General features: G+C 39.2%; 1 protein-coding gene and 1 long non-coding RNA gene across 5 annotated transcripts in view; one reads left to right on the top strand and one right to left on the bottom strand.

Annotated features, from left to right (window-relative positions):
• LOC144239300 (uncharacterized) overlaps window positions 1-2,454 on the bottom strand; it is a 238,106-nt gene extending 235,652 nt beyond the window's left edge. For all 4 annotated transcript variants that reach the window (XR_013337375.1, XR_013337378.1, XR_013337376.1 and 1 more), the window contains exon 1: window positions 2,342-2,454. This is a non-coding gene — a long non-coding RNA (uncharacterized LOC144239300). The remainder of the gene's footprint in view (window positions 1-2,341) is intronic.
• Window positions 2,455-15,152: 12,698 nt separating this feature from the next.
• Window positions 15,153-17,866, top strand: part of PTPRZ1 (protein tyrosine phosphatase receptor type Z1) — a 176,664-nt gene continuing 173,950 nt past the window's right edge. Inside the window, exon 1 of the mRNA XM_077773262.1 lies at window positions 15,153-15,361. Coding sequence (XP_077629388.1) covers window positions 15,304-15,361 — 58 coding nt within the window. The 5' untranslated portion in view covers window positions 15,153-15,303. The remainder of the gene's footprint in view (window positions 15,362-17,866) is intronic.

Here is a 17,866-nt window from a genome sequence, read left to right as displayed (position 1 = left end):
TTTAAATTTTTGTAAAAAAGATATTGTAAAATACTGTCAAGGGGCATGTGCAAGATACGTAGGGTGAGGAAAACTTTATTCTGCCAACATCACATTTGCAGTAAGCCTGTAAGCTCAAAACTGAGGGTGAAAATCAAGTCTTGGTACTAGGCACAGAAGCAATGGAGTTGTCTTTCGGATATTATTGTCACAGAAGAAAATCTGGCAGTACCATGCCATTAGAAGAAAAATTTTAAAAAATGAGTAGATCAATAATCTATTTTCCATCATATAGAAAAATAAACTCACATTTGAATTTACTTTGTAAAAATAGAATAACATAAAAAAAAACAATGACAACAAATAAAAATCATTATTGCTAGAAACAGATGTAGGTCCAGGGTGAGTTCCTAAAATGGAATTAGAGGACATTAAAAAGGGAAGTGATGTTACAGAGCCATAAACCATTAATTATGATACCACTTAACTTTATGTCCGAAGAATTTATGATGTGTATATATACGTCCAAGGGATTAGAACTAGTATTAAAGTTGTTTCAAGCCATTAAATATTTTTATAAAGAAGGGAAAAAATTACTTCAAATATAATAAGTGTAGTCTATTTGATTTGATTGAAGGTCTTATATGAGGATTTTTCCTACAAGTCCTAAGTCAATACTCCCATATGTTATGAAATATTCCTAATCAGATCTTCACTTAGGATGACATATGCATTCTTGGGACCAAATAAGTAGCATTTGAAGACCTCCATAAGTTTGTGGGAGCATATACACACAAAAAAAGACTGTTTAAGACCAAGGACACGAGATAATCAAAAGGTACAGGTGAAAGAAACCTAAACAAAATAACTATCATCAACTGTTGGATTACTCAGAACAACTCTATAATTTAACTTGGGGAAAAAAAGACTTCTTGGGAAATATAATAGCCAGTTCAGCCTATAATAGATTATTGAGTGAAAATTTCCCTGTCATCTCAGAATTTTAGCTAAGGTACAAAGCCAAAAATTAAATGCAAAATTCTAAAACAAAACAAAAATCAGGGTGAGACCCTTAACACATTTTCTAAGACGCTATAGAAAGAGGTCTGCAACCACCCGCTGGGGAACGGCAGTGAACATTCAGCTCTCTTAAGAAGTGTCGTGTTGTGTGGGGAGGGTTACTTTTCTTTGTACCGTCCTTCCCCACTCCTGCCAAAGTCGAGGGATTAGAATGGGGAGGATGATTCTAAGTGAATTGTTTATTAACATGTGTGGTGGCCCTCCCCCATGAAAGGTATTTAATAGTCAACTGAACATATACTTTTATCCCTACTCATTATAAAAACCCTACTTAAACAACATTTTACAGAATTTTAAAAGGGATGATATCACAAGAACAAAGAAAACAGAGGAAAAAAATACTTGCAAAAGCAGATAAATTGAGAACCATCAGATTTTGAAAATCAGAATGAATGTTAATAGATGTAGCAGCCCTGAGAGAGCTGGATCCTAAAATGGCGGTGCTAAAAGCCAATAAGCAACCCGATTTGCATTGCTCATCCCAGAAAACACTCCAGTAGCTGGCAGCACCAGATGCTTTGGAATTAGGGGAAAAAGATGGTTTTAAAAACAGCAGATTGGTTGAAAGTCTGTTTAAGAAGACGTCAGAATCTTAGATCCTCTCACTTACTTCATATATTCAGATGACTGTATCTCTCCAACCTGGTAGAGAATGGAGGCTTTAGTTTCTGGAGAGGATAAAATGGGTGGTAAAACATGGCATACATGAAACAATGATAGGATACTACTTTTAAAATACATTTAAAGACCAAAAAGAGCCCCTGAGAATTAAAAAATATGGCAAGAGAAATAGTAAACTCAACATGCATGTTGGAAGCGAGGTGAGATCTCCTAGGAAACAAACTCTCCCAGGGAAGGAAGGAAGGAAGGAAGGAAGGAAAATTTAGAGAGTGCCTTAGTGCGTTCGGGCTGTTGTAACAGAAATACCATATACTGGAAGGCTTATAAGCAACAAAAATTTATTTCCTATAATTCTGGAGGCTGGAAAATCCAAGATCACATTCAATGTCTGCCGATTCAATGTCTGCTGAGGACTAGCATCCTGGTTCAAAGAACAAGCCCCATGTTGAGTGTAGAGATTACTTAAAAAAAAAAAAAAAAAAGAATATGAACAGCTTTGGAAGTCTGACATCAATATTGTTGACAGCTGGAAGAAAACAGAGCAACTGCTGCAAAATTCTGAGCAAAAATTATTTTCAGTTCAACTAACAGACAAAATCAAGACAAGGGTAGACACAAGGGTAAGAGATGTTTTTAGAGAGACAAAATCCTCAAAGTTTACCTGCTGCGCATACTTTCTCAGTAGTCGACACTGGAAACAGATCTGGCACAAGTGAGAGGTGACAAGAATCCTCAGGAAGACAATGGAAGGAGGTCTCAGGAGGAATGGTTTGTAGGGACCTGGAGGCAACCAGTCCAGATTGAAGCAGATCAGTTTATGGCTGTTTTTTCTCTAAAAATACTAAAAGTAGAACACCTGTCGTCTCTAAAAGTATCGAGAGAGAATTTCTATTATTTCGCAAATATTTGAGGTGGAAGTATAATGTGTGCCCAGAAAATCAAAAAATAAACAGAAAAGACAATTTTAATCCCAGAGATGATGAAATATTACACAACAAAATAATCATAGTATACTATGTGAATATTTACATGTCATAACAATGTAAATTCTTATTTTAAGGCTTTTTTAATGTTTATTTATTTATTTTGAGAGAGAGAGAGGGTGTGTGTGTAGGAGAGAAGAGCAGAGCGAGAGGGAGAGAGAGAGCCCCCAAACAGGCTCTGCACTGTCAGCATAGATTCCACCGCCAGGCTTGATCCCATGAGCCACAAGACCATGACCTGAGCCAAAATTAGGAGGTGGATGCTTAACCGACTAAGCCACGCAGGCACCCTAACAATGCAAACACTTAATAGCGATTAAGACAAGATTATAAACATAACCCTCTTGGGAGGGTCAGAGGGAGGAAAGTCTACGTACGGTGGGCAAAGCTGTAGATAAAGCACGGTTAAGTTTTCCGTTTGGGGAAGACAGCAGATACAGAAAGATCAAGAAGTAGCAGTGTAAGCTATTTCAGAGGTATGACGACCAAAAGACATAGCTAAATGAATTAAAGTCGGTTGCCTCTATAAAGGAAAAAGCGGTATACGGTATTGATGGCAAGAGGCTGCTGTGTTTTTGCAAAGAGCTTTGTAAAACATTTAGTCTAACGATAAATGCATACTTTGGGGGAAGAAAATGAACAAAACGTGGGCCACTGCTCGTGTGGAGGGAGAGTGCACCGTGTTCCCCGGGGAGACACGGACATGGGCTGCGGAACTGCTGGTCTGTGCCTTTGCGTGCCTGAGCTGAGGAGACAGAGCACAGGCTGGAAGGAGAGGAGGCGGCAGTGGGGAGCAGCTGGTAGCCCTAACACGGCAGGAATGCCAGGGTTGTCTAGTGTCTTCATTTTCTAGCTGCCACAACAAATTACCACAGATTTAGTGCCTTAAAACTGATTTACAGTTTTAATTGACAATTTTAAAGTTCTGTAGATCACAACTGACACAGGTCTCACTCAACTCAAGTCAAGGTGCCAGGAAGGCTGCCTTCTCTTCTGGAATCTCTAGAAAATAATCGGTTTCTTTGCATTTTCCAGCTTCTAGAGGTCTCCCACATTCCCTGGCTCGTAACCTTCTTCTTTCATTTTCGTAGCCAGTAATGACCACTTAAGCCCTTCTCACATCACACCACCCTGGCCGAACCTTCTGCCTCCCTCTTCCACTCTTAAGGACCTCTGTGATTACACTGGATCCCCCCAGATAATTCAGGAGACGCTCTCATTTAAAGTCAGTTGATTAGAACCTCAATTCTGTCTGCAACCTTAATTTCCCTTTGTCATGTAACATGACACGTTCATAGATTCCAGGGATTCGATGTGGAAATCTTTGGAGGGCCATTTATTCTTACCATTATTTAACACACCTAAAGACAGAATGGACAGTTCAGGAGATATCCGGGCTTCAGCTGTCTTTCTAGTACTTCACCTGAAACAGATTCCCAATTCCCACCGATGTACTGTAAGGTACCCAACCACAAAGTTCTAAGGGGTACACCAATGGGGTTGTGTGCTTTAAGGGGGAAAAGTAGAGACAACTCTATATGGTGTACAAAAGAAAAGTCTGTAGTGGAGAAGCTCCAAAGGATCCATATATTTGCTGAACTATCAAGAGTTAGGCCGAATATTCTCCAAAAGGCATAGACAGCCCATCAATGACAGTCAGAAAAGTGCAGTCAGAAAACAGAGAACAAAAACAAACACAGTAGAAGGACTGTGTCGTCATCCAGACACCTTGGGAAAGATCTGCCGCTCTTCTCTGCCGTCTCTAATTAGAAATCAGAACTGTTACGAGACTTAGGAGTGGGAAGCTTGTAAGAAGAAAATACCACCATTGAGCTACTCGACTTTATCCTTGAGAAGAAGAGCTTTGAATCCATGCAATGTTAATGCTGTAGACTTGATCGGAGTCTTAATAAACACAACTAGCTGGAAAATTTACAGACTCTGACAAAGATGCAGTAAGAGATGGAAAAAGTAATTTATAGCACAGTAACTATTGAGGACAGCGAAAAATTTTTAACTTATATTTTTACCTCTATGAGTCTATATTCTTCAACAACCTGTTACAAGTATATAAAAATCTGGAAAGCCGATTCAATTTGTATGTCACTTAGATTACATTAGCTCTGGGGAATACAATACAGAGGAACACAATGTCCCTCAAGTGAGTTGAAGGACCATGTTCTTTCCTCAGGCTCTTATTTCCAGCAATAGTTCTCTTTAAAACTATACTCCGTAAAATGGAAAAAATGAGGTTCAAGCTAAAAGTGGTGAAATCATCTTTCATTTTCGAAGCAGCAATAGAAAGACTGGTGCTGTTATAAATACAAGCAATGAGTTCATGGCTTCATGATCTTAAAGTATATACACGGAATCAACATTTTTCTTTTCAAAGGTAAAAAAAAAAAAGGTAGGAAAAAATCAAGGAAATCATTTGCTTTTGTAATATAAACTGTTGGCTCTGCGGTCATAGTCAGTCTCTTTACTCTTATCCATCCATCCAACCTCTGAAAAAGCCTTCAGGATGCAGAAATATCTCAAGGAGTGATGGAAGGTCAGGTTAGTATGTAGTGAACTATTTCAACTCTAACAGTGGAAATTCATATATTTCCCCCTGAAAGGCGGTAGAATAATTATTTTAAGTTTATTTATCTTGAGAAATAGAGACAGAGACAAAGTGCACGGGAGGGACAGAGAGAGAATGAGAGAGAATCCCAAGCAGGCCCCACGCTGTCAGTGAGGAGCCCAATGGGAGCCCAATGAGGGCCGCATGGGGGTCAGACCCAGGGCTTGAACTCAGGAACCATGAGATCATGACCTGAGACAAAATCAAGAGTCAGACACTTAAACTGACTAAGCCACCCAGGCACCCCTAGGATAATTTTTAACATTCAGCAACTAAAATAGCAAAACCATTATCAAGCCGTCATGCAATCATAGAACAGTATACTCTATCAATTTTCTTTGTTTATTTTCTACTCTATATTCTTTCTCTCTCTCTTTTTCGATTTTTGCTTTGTGTAAGAGACATTTCTATTATTCATCCCTGTTTGTTTCTCTTTTCCTTGTAGACATATTGGAGAGCCAACGGGTTGGAAGTGAAGTGATACATGTCATGTCTGTGTGGAGATATTAAGTTGACAGTAGAAAACACACCAGCACTCTCCTTCCCTGAAATTGTGAAAACATGTGTTGAGAAGATGCCAAGAGCTCAAAGTGGCCTGGATTGTCAAACACCCACATTCAAGGCAAGTATCCTGGAGAGTCACTTGAACCCTAAACGGGCTTCAAGTGAGCAAGGAATAATTTTTTGTTATTGTTGTTACTGCAGTATAACCTAGCTCATTCTGACTGATACACTCACTATGCAGAGCCTATTTCTCCATTTCAGTGTTCATTTTACCTTGCTCTTATCCTCAGGCATGTCTTCTCATTACTAAACATGCCTGATCCACTCTGCAAATCTTGATTTATCACATATACATATATACAGAGGTATAGGCATAAACGCAATGAACAACCAGTTTCATTGCAATATAAAGCTGGCAGGAATCTTGTCAATTCAGCTTGAACAAGTCCTTGTCAGTTGACATGGGAAATACTGGGCTACTGCTGCTTGAGAAAGATGCCTTCCTACGACTGACAATTCAAAGTACATTTACGCACTGGAATCAGAGAAATTCCATTTTTCATTCCAATTCCATCACCACAAGTTCTTTGATTCTTAGTAATGCTAAATTCTTGCAGCCTTGTAAAACATCTGCAAAATGGGGGGATGATATATCTAATTTATGGGGTTTGGGAGTAATTAAACATAATGTAAGCAAGAATATTTGGCACAGAATAGTCAAGAGGATAAATATTGTTGTCAATATATACTGTTTTCTGATAAGATTTTGGAAATTTACCAGGTGCTAGGGGTTTCAGGGAAGGAAACAAGGTTCTTAATGGTACTCCTTTGTTCTCTAGTTTTCATGTCTCCTTCTGTTCAACTCTACTATACTGATTTCCCAAATCTTTGTAGGGATTAGTCCAAATATACTTACTATGTAACTGAAGAGAAGCACAAGACAATACAGCAGTTCCTGCTTACCCAGGGGGGCTACGTACCAAGACCCCCGGTGGGTGCCTGGACAGTGCTGAACCTTATATACGCTATGCGTTTTCCTCTACAAACATACCTGTGATAAAGTTTATTTTATAAATTAGGCACAGTAAGAGAGTAACAAGTAATAATAAAATAGAACAAATTACAAAATTTGTAAATTACAAAAAAAAATACAAAAGACTGTAATAAAAGTTATGTGAATGTGATTTTGATCTCTTAAAATATCTTTTTGCGCTGTACTCACCCTTCTTGCGATGAAGTGAGATCATAAAGCGCCTGGAAGAAACTAAGCGAGGTAATGACGCAGCATTCTGACGTAAAGTTAGGCTTCTATTGACGTTCTGCCGATTCGTCAGAAGGAGGATCATCCAATCGGCCTCTGGACCGCGGTTGATGGCAGGGAACTGAAACGGCAGAAAAGAAAACTGCAGATAAGAGGGAGTAACTGTATTCTTCAAACAATAATGTTATTTGGGCAAACATCACATTTGAATTCCTGAAATGGCGTTTACTTCTCACTTCACACATTATGTTATTGACATTTGACGTGAGACAAGCTTTGTAAAGTATACTATGTATCAGGGAAGCAAAGTAGGAACCCATTTCCAACCATCTAAGGCACTGGTCTGAGTTTGGTGAGGGATTACTTGGCATAGAATGTCTTGATTTTCTTCAGGGAGTGGCAGTGTAGATTAATAATTAAGTACATGGGTTCACACCCTAGATCTGTCATTTATGATCTATGTGACTGGACAAATAATTTTCCCTGTTTGTTTTTTTTTAATGAGATTGGGAAAATGGTAATGTTACACACATCATTTACTGGAGGATTAAACAATTATATACCGCACCTTTCAAACAATGCTTGGCACTTAATAGGTGCTATGTTAGTGTGGCTATAATTACTACTGTGGTAGAAGCAGATTCAGTAGAGGCTGTTCATTAGTTTTCTGTAACTTTGATTTATGTTTATACCAGCTTTTTAATTGTACATTATCAGTTTTAGTTACATCCTTTCTTATGAGAGTAATGAGAGATTCCTTTAGGGCTATAGACCTCTTCAGCTTTTATTCCTATTTTAAGGAACAGAAGAAGCTGTCTAGAAATAATGTAAGTAAAAGTGGATGCTTAGTGAGAATGGCCAATGGCAAATGTCAGGGGTTTGCAACAGCCCAGAATTATAGAGATTTCTTAACTCCCCAAACTTAAAATAGCTAAAGGCCAAATACTGCTACCATGAACATCAGGGAAAACATCAGGCCTGCCCGGTCTTCTGCCTAAATGGAATCAGTGGAGGAGTTGTTGATTGTGAAGGAAGAGCAGAGAGAGGTGTTCTAGGCATGTTAGCTTAAGTTCTAAGTGTAAGTTCTAAGTCAAGACAGATATGTTATGAGCAGTCTAAGTCTGTTATTAAGGGAGAAGGGATGCCTCCTTGGTCTGAGGGTCTAGGTTAGTGACCAAGAACTGAAAAGTAAACATCAAGGAGCTCTCAGGGACCTTGTTAGAAGCAGGCAAGAGAAGTGGCCAGTAGAATTGGCCCGAGAGTTGCCCTTTTCTGATAAATTAGTTCACATATTTAAACATTTATTAATCACAGAATATGTGCCAGGCCCACTGATTAGGTGAAGAAATAATGTTAGAAATAGGATGGAATTGAAGAGTAAGCTGTGGAACATGATGAATGATTACACTGAGGGAGTGAGGAACAACAGCCAAGGAGACTTCTCAGGTTTTATGGACTCTAGAAAATACCATTTGGGGACGAATGATGAGTTTTTAGTTTCAGGTGCACAGTATTTACAGGCTATTAGAGGAACACCTGGGTGGCTCAGTTGGTTAAGTATCTGACTCAAGATTTCAGCTCAGGTAATGATCTCGTGGTTCATGAGTTTGAGCCCCACATCGGGCTCCATGCTGGCAGTGGAGCCTGCCTAGGATACTCTCTCTCCCCCTCTCTCTCTGCCCCTCTCCATCTCTCTCTCTCTCTCTCTCTCTTTCTCTCTCTAAGTAAATAAAGTTAAATATATATATATATCATTACAAGCCTATTAGAATATGATTTTTAACCTTTAAAGAACACTATAAATGCAATAAGGAAGGCAGAAACCTTAGTGGTTTGAGACAGACTGGAAGGTGAGGAAATGGAGATAATGATTATGGTCTATTATTACAAGAAAATTATGAAGGAAGACATATTTGGTACCATAATTATATAATGAGACATTGTAGTTGAGAGAATTTTTTTTTAATTAGAAAAATATTTTAATAGCTTGGTGAAAAGAATAAATTGGAAGAGAAAGATTCAGAGAAATGATGGATCATTAGCTCCAGAAGACTTGGGGGGTTTGGATCAAGTTTAGCAAGAGAAGGAAAAATCTCATTATCTGGGATTAAAGGAAAGCAAAATTCTTTCTATAAGGTAAGGGAAGAGATGTGTTCTAGGTTCCCAAAACCCAATGGATGTCAGTTATAGAGAGATGAATTTTGGCTAAAAATAAAGATGAACAAAGTGGTTTTTTAAAGTCAAAAGTATAATGGATCATGTAGAGTGGTTTTACATTATTTTTGACTGGAGATAGGTAAGATACAGCTAAATGACCATTTATCAGAAATGTTTATGCATTTGAAATCTAGCAGGTCATTTCAACGACCCAGTCCAAGGCTGATTTTCTGATTTGCAGAACTTGTTTTACACATTTGCTTTCCACTCTAACAGCATCTTGGACATTTTTCAAAGACCTAGAAAGCAGACAAATATTGATTTTAAATTAAGCTTGTTGGAAGACTTTAAATCCCATGCTTGCCTCTGGTAGAACAAGGAGAAGTGCATTTCCACCTTTAACTGGCAAGGAATTGAAAGTAGCATTTAGGTTTATGAAACCAAAATTTGGTTATGTGGGTTTTGCAATGTAATACAAATTTGAAGACACATTCTCTTGGAACTTATTTTAATAATGGAGTTCAGATCATGGTTGTTTGGGCAAAAGAAAACTAGAATTATTCTGGTTCATAATGGAGGGTTAGTGAAGTGAGGAGAAGGGAGACAGATGTGTAGATATTGAAATATTAGTCATTATCTCATGACCACGACAATGTAGAAGATGAATCATATTTTCTAGTCTAAAGTACACAATTCTTGAGGTGCCTGGGTAGCTCAGTTGGTTAAGCGTCCAACTTCGGCTCAGGTCATGATCTCACGGTTCGTGGGTTTGAGCCCCACGTCAGGCTCTGTGCTAACAGCTAGCTCAGAGCCTGAAGCCTACTTCAGATTCTGTGTCTCCCTCTCTCTCTGACCCTCTCCTGCTCATGCTGTCTCTCTCTCTCTCAGAAATAAATAAAACATTAAAAAAACTTTTAAAAAAGTATACAATTCTCTTAGTACAACGAACAATTATCTTAATACAACCAACCACTAACAATATAGCATATTTCTGACTTACATTGAAGCAATATTCATCCACAAATAACTTGCAAGATATATGGTTATATTTAACCATAATTTTAGTTTTTAAACTATTTTAAAATGAAAATATACAATATATGAAAAAAACATGATTCTACTAATATACAGAGGAAGAATTATCCTGAGTCTTATACTATACTAAGTATTCCTGACATGGACAAAAAATGATTCCTATCTTTTTGTATTTTTTAATATAATTTTAATCACTGAATTATATATATCACATATAATAAGAGTAAATTATTTTATTGTCAATCATAACAAGGCATGAAAAGGCAAAGTATGTAATATGCTATGATTTTCTCTTAATCATAATTATGCTTCTTTCAAATGGACTGAGTGCCACATTGCACTAAGCTCTGGACTCACACATTGAGGATCTTCCCCCTAGTGCCTGACACTGGGAAAAGGCAGTAACAGGCCATCACTAAGCTCCTGAGGGTCACTGGGCATGTAGGAAATAATTGCTTTTTAGGTAGACAATTACTAGTAGGACATATCCAAATAAAAGTGTTGACTATGTTTCAGAAAGTAAAATTACTCTTAACTCTTGTCAGAAATTTCACTACAAGATGCCAGGAGTAGATAGATGCCATTGTGTCAATCAAAATGAACCCAATTTGTTAAGGTACCAAACACAAGATAAATCTGTCCTCAGTGGTGTAAAATAAAGGGCTTCACGCAACATGAGATCTCCCTCTGGCAAACATCTTATAACTCCAAAAACTGTATTTTACTTGTAAACAAGTAACAATTACTTTCTCAGCCTGTAAATATTTAAGAAATCTAACCTAATGACTTCTACTCAAATATATGTCAATACAATGGATAAAAATGTGCAATAATGTCTGTGAGCCAAACAGGAACAACCTGTTACTGCCATAACATAAGAAGTAGAGATATTTTACTTCTCCTTTAATTCCATATTTTATTTAGTGACTGTACCATATTCTGTAGACTTCAAGCGCTTCCACTGAATTTATGAGCCAAATATATTCTGCAAAGGAAACATTCTGTTTCTCCCATGAGCACCCAACTTTATTCATGTTAAAGATACTTTGGAAATAATTTGTAGAGTAAGGAAACTTATGGGAAACTATGGACATTTCACAACCATAAATGATACATCAGACAATTCCCAGACACACCAAAGTGAGATGGTCAGCTTCAGTAAATAAAAATACAAGCCATCCAGTTGAGTTTGAATTTCAGATAAACAATAAATTTTTAAAAATATAAATATGTTTCAAACTTTGCATGAACTGCACTAAAATATTAGCTTGTACTAAAAATAGTCATTATGCAAAAACTTTCTTCATTAAATTTAGTGTATCATCTAGCATACTAAAATTATTTCGCACTAAAAATTATTCATTGTTTATCTGAAATTCACATTTAACCAGGCAGGCTGTATTTTATTTGGCAGTCCTCCACAAGGACATTTTGTAGTAGCAACGTCTTTCTCTCCTGTTAGACTGAGTCCCTTTATGGTAGGGATGGAGTCATTCATATTTGAATGGTCAGCCCCTAAAGCAATGTCTGATACAGAATAGATACACAATAAAAATGTGTTGAATGAATGAAGGAATGTAAAGGATGAATTTTAAGGAACTGAAATAAATATAGATATAAATATTTACTTTGTAACTTATTTTATTGGTGTAGTTCAACAAAATAACTATTACTGGTACTGTCAAAGAGTGACGCCAATGTCAGCCCCACCTCTTTGGCCAACTGCCGTGAGAAACACACACCTGTTGGGGCGCCTGGGTGGCTTANAAACACACACCTGTTATTCTCTTTCTGGCTACAGCTGGGGCCATGCTGTAAATGGAAATGGACACAACCTTCTTTTTGTGTGTGTGACCTCTGGACGCCCAGCTGAAACTTTGATTACACTTGAGGAAACCACAGCTCTGGACGAAAACCAAGATGGAGACCCAAATCTTCATTTGGATATTGAGGAATTCAAGAGCTTTAGGTGAAAAGTAAAGAACTCAAAGGTTCTCTCATGAACCACTCCTGGTTGTATCTGGATACAGTTCACCCTAAAATCCCAGATGAGGCTCTCAAAAAGCAGAATGTCCCTTCAGCTACCTAACAAACATATTTATTGTATCCTGTTTTGTTATTGCTTGGGTGGAAAGAAGTATTCTTCCAAGAATGTTCGAAACTCTGCATGTAAACACATATTCTCAGGACTGAAATGTGATTGACATGATAGGGCATAATATAGATAATCTTGACCAGCACACACACACACGCGATATAAATATAAAATACATTTTTATATAATATGTATTATAGAATACATATTTTATATTTATATCTATCTATGTATGAATAAATAGGTAGATAGAAAAATAAATTTACACTGTGGATGAAACCATGTGGTTTTAGAGGTTTATAACTCTAATTCACAATGGCTAATGTATTCAGACTATGATGTGTGGTAAGACATTTCAGAAATGATCATGACCCCCCCCCCAATAAAATTGTGAAATGTGAGATACAATATGTTTTTGTTGTTGCCGCCCTTCTGATATGTTCTCTTCTCCCACACCTGGGCTGTTGCAATGACCTAATTTTCTAAGGACCTGACCTCCAGAGCCTCCCACTCCATCACCCTTCCCCTGACTATCAGATCCACATTGGCTGGTCCTCCAAGTCCATTTTCCATTGTTGTCACTCAGTCACATAGACGTGGTTGCCATTCTTCTCCTCATGCAAATGTTAATAACAACTTCACTACTCCCCAAGGTGACTTTTGTGCCTTCCCAGGTGGATGACAATCTTTTAAAATATGGCAATGGAATTAGTAGAAACCACAGGATCCACCTGCCCTTTTTACCAGGGTAACTTTGATTTCAGCAGTCCCTTTGTTTTGTGACCTAACGCAAAAAAGTGACTAGTGATGTGATTTTTTTTTGATGAAGAGAGGGGAGTTAGGATGATATTTATTACTGTTGGGATTGTTCTGGCAGCCTGCTGGCATAGACTTGGTAACTGAGACCTCCTGTAATACCATGCATGCCCCAGAGCAAACCTACCTTCTAAACAGCTGAAGTTCTCAGAAGTTCTTTCGTGGTTCTTTCTTGCTTATTGTTTCAGGTATAAGCTACTCCACTAGGAAAGCAGTGTTTCCCATAGTTTGACTCCACTCAATCTGCTCAAATTTAATTCACATTGTTTTTATAGCACATGACATCTGCTTTTCATTTCTATCCCCACCTCCTTGTAGATCATTTTTTTCCCTTGGCTAGTCCTTCTCCATTAACTACACATCTCTAGGAAACCTTCTCTGCCTACTCCAGCCCGTGTTAAATCCTTTCTCTAAGCTCTTAGTGTGTTTCTATTTTTTATCTACACTTCCTGCTAATGCTAGCAAAAATTTTCTTCCCAAGTGGAGACTCAACACGAACAATCATCCATCCCCATAATAACTTACAAAAATTACATTTCTCTTCTTATTCATAGGAAAAATAAGATCAAATGTCAATTTCTTAATATTTACATGTACTCCACAGCAAACATTCCAGATAGATTGGAATTTGTTATTACACGGCTGTAATCAGTTCCTTAAGCAACAGCAAATTACACCATTAGCTCTGCACATTTAACCTAGTGTTGAAAGGCTGTGTATATTAGTGAGAACTGGTAGTAATAGTCAAAATACATTCAGAACCCTATTTTGTATGTGATAAGTTTTTTTGAAATATTTAAGCTAAAATACTATTTTTGAACCAAGAACAGGACACAGGAGTACACGTTGTACAGATAACCTACATCAATGGTTCCTAAGAATGCAAGGGATAATTCCAGAACTTGGCTTTCTGTGCCTTAGAACAGATTCCGAAAAGGCTCCAAACTGGGTTTCAGGTAGGTAGAAAAACATCTGCCTAAAGGATATAGAAACGAAAATCTTTGAAAAGCACACAGATTTTCAGGGCTCTGGGCAGTCAGGCTCATGCAGGATACCAGTTGCCTCATCTTTTCATTTAGGCTTCAAATTAATTCCAACAAACTTTTAGGGTACACCTACTATTTTTGCCTTTGTGCTAAGGGCTCGGCTAGAACAGTAAGTAAGGCAAACTCCCTGCCGTCAAGGAGCTCACAGTCTAGTGACAGAAACCACCAGAGAGAATCAGGCATGTCCAGCAAGGCCTTTCCAGCACGGAGGCAGTAGAAGGTACGTATTACATTTCTTTTGTATATTTTTCAATCGAGCAATTAAAAAAAAATCTTTCCGTGCGAATCTGTGACAGGAGGCACCTCGGTAGTTCGGTCTGGGAGGAAGGTTACAAGGTTGCAAGTTCCCCCCAAGCAGCAGCGCACAGCACGACAGTTTGATCGGAGCCTGGGGAAGGGGCAGGGTCTCATTGGTCACAGTCCGGGCTGGAGATTATTTGCGGTCAACTGCCCTAGAGGTAATGGGGTTTGGAACTACTTTGGGATTTGGTAAAAAGAAAGAAAACGGAGAAGGGGCCTCAGCTTACCCAGGAGCCCCCACCACTTGCTGATTGGACCCACTTAGCATCTGCAGGGAGGACAACAATAAAATGAAAAACATTTCCAGGGGTGAACCCCGAGGGTCATTCTCTGGCTGTGCGGGACAATGGGGGTCTGGCCTCCTCTGTTCTTCGAAAAGGATGAAGGAGCCTTAATGAAGAGACATTTTCCCCGCGAAGATTCTAAACCCCAGCGGGTTCCCCTAATTCCAGAGCAGCGAAGCCACCGGCAGAGCCCAGGGGGCGGGGAGNGGCCGCAGCCGGCCGAGGACACCAACTCCCGCGCGCCCGCCGGCATGCGCCTCGCCTAGCGGCTCCCGGCTCCCGCGACCGCCGCGCGTCCTGCCTGCGAACATTCCGGTCTCTCTCAGTCCCTCTCCGCTCGCTCGCTCGCTCGCGCTCCCTCTCGCTCTCTCCCTGCCTCAGACACACTCACATACGCGCACACACACAATCTCACACCAGTCTATACACTGGAGGAGAAAACATTTCCCTCGCGCCCCCTCCCTCTTCACCCCAAGAAGCTGAGCAGCCGCGTGGTGGGGGCCCTCGGACCGTCTGGAAATGCTAATCCTAAAGCGCTTTCTCGCCTGTCTCCAGCTCCTCTGTGTTTGCCGTCTGGGTGAGTGATCAGACCTCGGCGGGGTTCCGTCTCCGGGATCGTTTGGGACACGGTAGGGGAGGTGTGGGGGACCAGAGAGCCTGAGATACTCGCCGCCTCCGCCGCCATCTAGCAAGGAGGGAGATGCACGGGGGGTCGCCGGGGTCCACGGCGCCGCGGCGGCGCCCCCTCCCCACCTCGCACCTCGGCCACCTTCCATCGGCCGGGGGGATGCGAGCCCCGGCGCGAACAGGGAGGCTCGCCTTTCGCGGTCGCTGTCCGCTGGGCTCTGCTCTCTCCTCTTTTGCAAAGTGTGGTTAACAGCCTTCTAGGTTCACGTAAGAAGAGAAATCAAACCAAGGTGCGGGGCGACGTACTAGATCGCGGTTTTGCTTTTAAGTTCATTTTGGACCTGGATGAAAAATACACGTGCCTGATGCGAATTACACACACACACACACACACGCACGCACGCACGCCCGAAAGGTGGTAGCAAGAACAAGAACCGACCTGACTTTTCAGTGTTTTCTAGTACTTTTAATTTAGTCACATTCAAGTCTGGGCAGTTACCTTTAAAAAAAAAAAAGTTTCAATCAGAATTTCTATCAACGTCTGCTACTGCTGCCAAAGTCAGAGGAAAGCTGCAGGTTCATATATTTATTCCTGGGTTCCTCTTTCATCCACCACCTTCCAGGTTATACATTCAATACTGAAATTGCAGTTTGAAACAACCAGTTAGAATATGTACCTGGGGTGCAGATTCACGTGTTCTAGTCGTTTTCCAGAAGAATTGTTAAGATTGGGTTTTTACATTTTGTTTCAAAAATCTTTTTTCCTTCATGAAGATTTCCTATTATAATGGACTCTAATAGGTTTCGAGGTATTAACCTGAAAGTTAGGAAAGGTAACCTCAGTTTGTGAATACACATATTTTACTCTTTTCTGTTAGAGGATCCCACTTCTTTTTTTTAATTTGCGACTGTTCATTATAAAGTGGATATTAACTTTTATTCGATAGATGGTGCTGCTCTTGGAATAGTAACCTTTACAAAGAGACATCATTTTCATGTTCTAACTAATGAGAATTACATTTCAAATACGGTGATAATTGCCAACAGCCCCCTAGATACATGGACGTAATTTAAATGCTGAACACTTTACCGAAATACTCAGGGGTGATGTGATACACAAGGTTGACATTTAAGACTTGCAGGAGAATCTGGTCCTGGTTTTCTCTAAAACCACAGAGTTGATTCTGGAGACGGGAAGACAATTTTTGAAAGTGCTGTGCTCATCAAATACACACCTGTTGAATTTGCATTTCTATTATAGATCTGTTTTAACAAGAAAGCTAGACCCTCTTGGTACTCAGATTATTAGATAAAGTAAATTTCACTGTAGTACAGAAATAAACCAGAGAATACTGCTTTGAATATATTATGAATTTTTTAAAATTGAATTGTAATTTGCATACCATATATTTCATCTTTTTTTAATGTTTGTTTTTGAGAGAGAGAGAGAGAGGGAGAAAATATGCGAGTGGGGGATGGGTCAAGACGGAGAGAGAGACACAGAATCCAAAGCAGGCTCCTGGCTCTGAACTGTCAGCACAGAGCCCTTGACTGGGCTCGAACTCACAAACTGTGAGCTCATGACCTGCACCGAAGTCAGGCGCTTAACTGACTGAGCCACCCAAGGCTCCCCTAGTTCATCTTTTTAAAGCGTACAATTCAGTGGGTTTTACTATATTAACAAAGTTGTGCAACCATCACCTCTGTTTAATTACAGAACATTTTAATCACTCCCAAAGAAATCCCATTAACAGTTATTCCTTAATGTCTCTGACTCCAGCCCTGGCAACCACTAAGCTACCTTTTCTTTTTCTATAGATTTGCCTATTTTGAGCATTTCATGAAAATAGAATCATGCAATATGTGGCCCTTGGTATCTGACTTGGTTCATTTAGCATGTTTTCAGGATTCATCCGTGCTGTAGCCTGTATCAGTATTTCTTTCCTTTTTATGACTGAATGATATTCCATTCCAGTACTCCAGTTTGCAAAGTCTTTCTTAAATAAACATTCTTTATAGCTCATTATTTTGGATCATATGAATTTCAGTTTATTGGATGTTTTCTTTAATGCTTTGATGATGTAAAATTTAACTACAAGGAATTAAATTAATGTCTAAGAGTATCGCAAGTTTATGTAATGATATCGAATGTAAGCCTGTATTAGAACTCAAAATGTACTTTTTTTGTGTGACTGACAAATGACTACTTTTGTATTCCCCATTATAACAAAGTTGACCTTTCACATTGTTGCCCACACTTTGACCTAGGGGTCAACTCAAATGGGATGAATATTTTTATTTCAGGTAATGTTTTGAAAAACTGAAGCATATTATCTATAAATAAAACATGCAGTCTCCATTTCAATTGTTTTCCCCTCAACATGTGCTGTAGTATTTGTGAGTATATTTATTGACTCATCTTCAGGGTCCTTCGGGCCAACAGAGTGGCCTGGCA

The sequence above is a fragment of the Crocuta crocuta genome, unplaced genomic scaffold, assembly GCF_008692635.1.
Source record: "Crocuta crocuta isolate KB4526 unplaced genomic scaffold, BGI_CrCroc_1.0 scaffold16, whole genome shotgun sequence".
Lineage (NCBI taxonomy): Eukaryota > Metazoa > Chordata > Mammalia > Carnivora > Hyaenidae > Crocuta > Crocuta crocuta.
This window is presented reverse-complemented; position numbering and strand designations above follow the sequence as displayed.